This window comes from Stomoxys calcitrans, chromosome 3 (assembly GCF_963082655.1).
Source record: "Stomoxys calcitrans chromosome 3, idStoCalc2.1, whole genome shotgun sequence".
NCBI lineage: Eukaryota > Metazoa > Arthropoda > Insecta > Diptera > Muscidae > Stomoxys > Stomoxys calcitrans.
The window spans coordinates 83,004,396-83,010,395 of record NC_081554.1 but is presented as its reverse complement, the minus strand read 5'-3'; the positions used below and the strand labels follow the sequence as shown (position 1 = coordinate 83,010,395).

General features: G+C 39.5%; 1 protein-coding gene across 1 annotated transcript; it reads left to right on the top strand.

Annotated features, from left to right (window-relative positions):
• Positions 1–256: 256 nt before the first annotated feature.
• On the top strand, positions 257–5,545 carry LOC106093968 (glycerol-3-phosphate dehydrogenase [NAD(+)], cytoplasmic-like). The gene is made up of 6 exons (XM_013261137.2): positions 257–345; positions 405–789; positions 856–1,044; positions 4,899–5,236; positions 5,294–5,386; positions 5,470–5,545. The coding sequence occupies exons 1-6, from the start codon at positions 305–307 to the stop codon at positions 5,498–5,500; spliced, it is 1,077 nt and encodes a 358-aa protein (XP_013116591.2). The 5' UTR covers positions 257–304; the 3' UTR covers positions 5,501–5,545.
• Positions 5,546–6,000: the final 455 nt, after the last annotated feature.

Genomic DNA, 6,000 nt, shown 5'->3' with positions numbered 1-6,000 from the left:
TGGTTGAAGTAGGCTGCAAATTGAAAGCAGATAATTAACAGCTGCGATAACGGTAGATCACGATATTCTTCTACGTTGAATTACATCTTCAACAGACTCTGTTTTCCAGCAGGAGATGTATGATACCGAATTTATCTTTGGTGAACTCTAGATATAATAGTTATAGAAGCTTCATAGCAGTTTTTAAAGATTTACGTTATACTCTCTGATATGGTATGGTTTCTTGTTAAACAATTCGTTTTTGAAATTTGTTTCAAATAACAAAAAAATTTTTGGTCTAATAATAATAAAAAAGGAAATAAGAATGAAAAAGATCAGCATTTGTGTCATTGGTTCTGGGAGTTTGTGTGTAAAAAATTCATTTCTATTGCAAATATTTCAATATTTTCTTTCATTTCATGTAGAGCCACGTCCTTAGCTAAAATTTTGGCCCATAATGCAGTCCTACTGCCACATGTTGAAGATCGTGTCAATATATTTGTCTACGATGAGCTCTACAATGATGTGCCCCTCGGTGATATTATCAATAGTCGCCATGTTAATGAGAAATATTTGCCAATGATTGAGTTGCCAGAAAATTTAGTTGCCTGCACAGATATGGTGGAGACAGCCAAACTTGCCGATGTAATTGTCTTTGCAATACCTCGGCATTGCATATTGGTTACTTGCAATATTCTAATGGGTAAAATAAAACCAAATGCCATGGCTATATCAGTTATAGAAGGATTTTCGCTAAAGGAAAATGGAGAAATTCAACTAATTTCACAAGAGATTGTGAAAAGTCTTAAGGTAGGGCGATTTTTCTTGTCTTCTTTGTTTCCCCATAAATTCCGAGTGCCCTATTCCATGTAATAGATTCCTTGTGGTGTCCTAATGAGCGTTAATTTGGCCAATGAAGTGGCTCTTGACAGATATTGTGAGGCCACTTTGGGTTGCCGTGACTTGAAAAATATTAAATTATATAAGGATCTATTTAGTGCTCCAAAATTCCGGTTAACCGTAATTGATGATGTTGAATGTGTGGAAGTTTGTGGATTTTTGAAGGTAAGCTAAGGTGGAATATTTGACCATTAGTTGAGACTTCAACCAAAATTTTGTCAGCTTGTACACCATCAAGGTCGGGTAAAGGCATAGGATGGCATCGATTGTTATTACACTAGGTTACCACTGTGGCACAGGGTATTATAAGTTTGAGCATTTGTTTGCAACGCAAAGAAGGAGAAAAGCTAGACCCATTGATAAGTATACAGATCGACTCAGAATTACTTTCTCATTCGATTAAGCCATGCCCGTCTGTGAGTCCATGTATTATTATAATCAAAGTGCAGGTCGTATTAGTTGTCCAATCATCATATGTTTCTGAATAGGACGATCACAGAGAGCATAGGGGAATCGTCGGTGTGTATGGCAGCCACGAGGGGGACGCCTCGAGGTGGTGCCATTTCACCGCTTTTATAGATCATAGTAATAGACCGGAGCTGGAACTGTCAGAATCAACCCAATTCCTTGGTGTGGCTCTGGACAGTAAGTTGAACTGGAATCGCAATAAGGAATGTAGGATTAAGGATGTAGGATTAAGAAGGCGTTTTCGGCACTTTACTCCTGTTAGGGGCTCGTGAGTAGTAGATCGGGGATGAAACCAAGATCTATGCTTTGGTTGTACTAGGAGGTGGTATGGCCGGTGCTGACATAATGTCTAGTTGCCGGTGATGAAATATGCAACGCATATAAGGGATATTAATAGGGTTAACCAAGTGACCCTAGGATTCATATCTGGTGCTATGAGCACCACCTCAATTCGATTTAGCCATGTCCGTCTGTCCGTCCATGTATTCTTGTAATCAAAGTGCAGGTCGTATTTTTTGTCCGATTGTCACGAAATTTTGCACATATCACTCTTTTCGTCCAAGGACAAACGCTACTGATTTTGAAAAAAGTCGGTTCAGATTTAGATATAGCTCCCATACATGGTTTTAAAGGCTGTAAAAGCCATAATTTTGTACCACTCTTTACAAAATTTGGCATGGGGTGTTTTATTTGACATCTACATATATGTGCAAAATTTCATAAAAATCGGTCCAGATTTAGATGTAGCTCCCATATATATGTATCGCCCGATTTGGACTAAAATGGCCGTAGTAGCAACAATTTTCAACCAATTTCAAACCGAAAATTTGGCACGGACTGTTTTATAACTGATCTCAACATACCTGGAAATCGGTTTAGATTTAAATATAGCAGCCATATATATCTTTCACCGGATTTGAACTATTAAAGCTGTAGAAGCCACAATTTTGGTCCCATCTTCACCAAATTTGGCGTAGATTCGTTTTGGGGAAGCCTCAATGTATGTGCAAAGTTTCATAAAAACGGTTCAGATTTAGATATAGCTCCCATATACATATATCTTTCATCCGATTTGGCATTTTAAGGCTGTAGAAGCCACCGTTTTGGTCCGATCTTTACAAAATTTTGCATGAGGTGCTTTATTTGACGTCTTCATTAGTGTGCCAAATTTCATAAAAATCGGTTTAGATTTAGATATAGCTACTATATATATCGTTCATACGAAAGGACCTTTTAAGGCTGCAGAATCCACAATTTTCGTCCGAGGCAGTAAAACCTGCAATTTTGGTCACATCTCTACAATACAGGGCTTGAGATGTTCTATTTCATGTCCCAGTATGCGTCACTAAAATCGGCACAGGTTTCGATATAACTCCCATATAATCTTTTATCCGATATGGCCTTTTAAAGATGTGGAAATCCAAATCTCTTGTCCTATGGTTGGAAGATTTTACAAGGTTCTAAATTGGAAAGGAAATCTGGTAACTGACACAGATAACATGCTGAGGATATGTAAAGAACGTTTTACCCAACTGTTAGTGTCCGACATTGACGGCGAAGATGATAACGCAGAACAAATCCCTGATGATGGTATGGAATGTCTACCTCCGAGTCAGAATGAGGTCCAAGTAACAGTGACCCGACTAAAGAACAACAAGGCAGCAGGAGCCGACGGGTTACCCGCTGTACTATTTAAGACCGGAGGCGACACGCTGATAAGGCGTATGCATCAGCTCATCTGCGCAATCTGACTAGAAGAACGCATAACCGATGATTGGAACCTCAGCATACTATGTCCCGTACACAAGAAAGGAGACAAGACGGAATGTGTCAACTATAGAGGAATAAGTCTCCTCCCCATCGCATACAAGATACTCTTGAGCGTACTGTGTGAAAGATTAAAATCTAAAGTGAATGAGATAATTGGGCCCTATCGATGCGGCTTTAGACCTGGTAAATCCAACCTAGACCAGACATTCACACTGCGCCAAATCCTGGAAAAGACCTGAGAAGGACAAATCAACACCGACCATTTTTTTGATGACTACAAAGCCGCCTTTGATACTCCTTTAAGTTCAAAGGTATTTCAAGCCATGTATGAGTTTGGTATCCCTGCAAAATTAATAAGACTCGGCAGGGTGACACTTGCTGATACGCGTTCCTCAGTAAGAATTTATCGCTCCGAACTATTTAGTGCCAAACGAGGTTTCAGACAAGAAGACAGCCTATCGTGTGATTTCTTTAATATCCTGCTGGAGAAAATTATATGAGATGCATATGTGAATAGATATGGCACACTAATCACAAGAGAGCACTTGCTACTCGCCTATGCCGACGATATCGGTATCATGGGTCGGTCACCGGAAGTAGTAACTGCAGTCTTTGAAAGAATCGAAAGAGAGTCAGTGAAAATTGGTCTGGCAGTAAATGGAGATAAGACGAAATGGATGGTTTCAACTCCCAAAAAGCCTTGCAACCGAGCAGATAAAGAAAATGGAGAAATTTGGGAGTAACTGCAGTCTTTGAAAGAATCGAAAGAGAGTCAGTGAAAATTGGTCTGGCAGTAAATGGAGATAAGACGAAATGGATGGTTTCAACTCCCAAAAAGCCTTGCAACCGAGCAGATAAAGAAAATGGAGAAATTTGGGAACCACAACTTTGAGACAGTCAGTAACTTTATCTACCTCGGCACCGCCGTAACCGAAACGAATGACACCAGTTTTGAGATTAAGCGAAGAATAATACTGGCAAACAGATGATACTTTGGACTAAGTAAGCAGTTTAGAAACAAGGCCATCTCTCGACAGACGAAGACTACACTTTACAAGACACTGATACTACCTGTGCTGTTATATGGTTCAGAAGCATGGGTACTTCTGAAAGCAGATGAGGCAGTGCTTGGAGTATTTGAGAGAAAGATTCTTCGTAAAATATATGGACCAGTTTGCGTTAACGGAACATATATAGGCGACTTATGAACCACGGGCTGTATGACAACGATAGCATAGTTACATGCATCAAAATACAACGGCTGCGTTGGCTAGGTCATGTTGTCAGAATGGATGAAGAAGCTCCAGCAAAGAAGTCTTTTGAAGGCAAACACAGTGGAACAAGCAAACCGGGAAGACCAAAAGCCCGATGGAAAGATCAAGTAGTGGGAGACACCTTGAAACTTGGTGTCAGAGAGTGAGCGCAGAAGATCGAGGCGCTTGGAACGCTATTCTGCGTTCGGCTAGTGGAACAAATATTCTGTCATAGCCAATTAAATTAAAACACATAAAATCTAAATTGTTATTTCAATTGCTTTCCAAATTAAAGTCTGACTAGATTTCAAGATAAGTTCTACTACATGTACGAGGTGGTGTAGGGTATTATATAGTCGGCACCGCCCGACTTTTGCCTTGCCTTACTGGTTTTGTATTGGCAGGTGTGCAGTTTCCTAGCCTTTGGTATAAAAACCCTCTTCCATAATACTGAAGCATCTTCCACCTCAGAAATTTATCTCACTTATAAGCGAATTTTTTGATTGATTTTTTTTCTCGCTCGTATAGCATATGATTGCCTTCGCTTCGGGTTTACTGGATGGCCTAGAGACAAATGAGAACACCAAATCTGCCTGTCTGCGATTTGGTCTCATTGAAATGATACGCTTCATCGATGTCTTTTATCCAGGATGTAAATTGTCAACATTTTTTGAAAGTTGCGGCATTGCTGATGTTATGACCGTTTGTCGCAGTAGCCGTAATCGTCGTTTGGGAGAAATTGTTGTGAAGACTGGACATACGGTTGTACATTTGGAGAAGCAGCTAATGGGTGGTGAAATGATTCTTGGCACAATGACAGTGAAAGCGGTTAACTACATGATACAACAAAAGGGACTTCAAAATAAGTAAATAAACCATTCACTGCCTTTATTTAGTTTCTATAATATGACTTTTCTTTTAAGATTTCCTTTATTTTCAACATTATATAACATTTGTGAAAATAAGAGCAAACCCGAGGATTTACTGAATTCTATAATTTCTAATCCCAATATAATGTAAGAACATTTCTAAAATTGTTATGTTGTCACGGAAAATGTGTGGTACGTAATACAAAAACTTTTATTTTTTTGTTTTTCAGCTACCATCCCACAAAATTGCGTCCACTCTAATAATGACTAGGGCTGAAGACAGTATTAGAATATTTCAATAAAATACACCAAATTATTCTGTCATATCAAAATTAAATTTTAAATACATTTGGTGAAAATGTTTCGTATTTCTCCACCAATGGCACACGCATGGGTGCCAAGGATTCCCTCAAATCCTGAATACTTATCGACTAGGGAGAAGAACAGGGCTGCATTCCCAGGAATAATTGGAGTGGGATAGTCAATGGACTGTCATCAGTATACTCCAATGACCTTGCGGAATTTCCTGGGTCTCCTCCAGTTTGTGAAGATGCGGGCTTGGAGGCCGATACAGACTAATTGCCTTCAGGGTTCAACGCTCATTTGAAATGTATCGTTGTGCGCTAACAAATATTGGTGAGATCTGGCCAGGTGCAGCACCAGACATAATCAAGAAGGAAGATACTCCTTGTCGACTAATGACGCATGCTTGGATGCCGAGGATTCCCTCAGATACTGAATCCATACTTGGGAGACTAAGA

Coding starts and splice junctions, on each gene's coding strand:
- LOC106093968 (XM_013261137.2), top strand. CDS start 305: ATGAAAAAGATCAGCATTTGTGTCATTGGTTCTGGGAGTTT. Junction 790..855: donor AGATTGTGAAAAGTCTTAAG/GTAGGGCGATTT, acceptor TCCATGTAATAG/ATTCCTTGTGGTGTCCTAAT. Junction 5,237..5,293: donor CAAAAGGGACTTCAAAATAA/GTAAATAAACCA, acceptor TTTTCTTTTAAG/ATTTCCTTTATTTTCAACAT.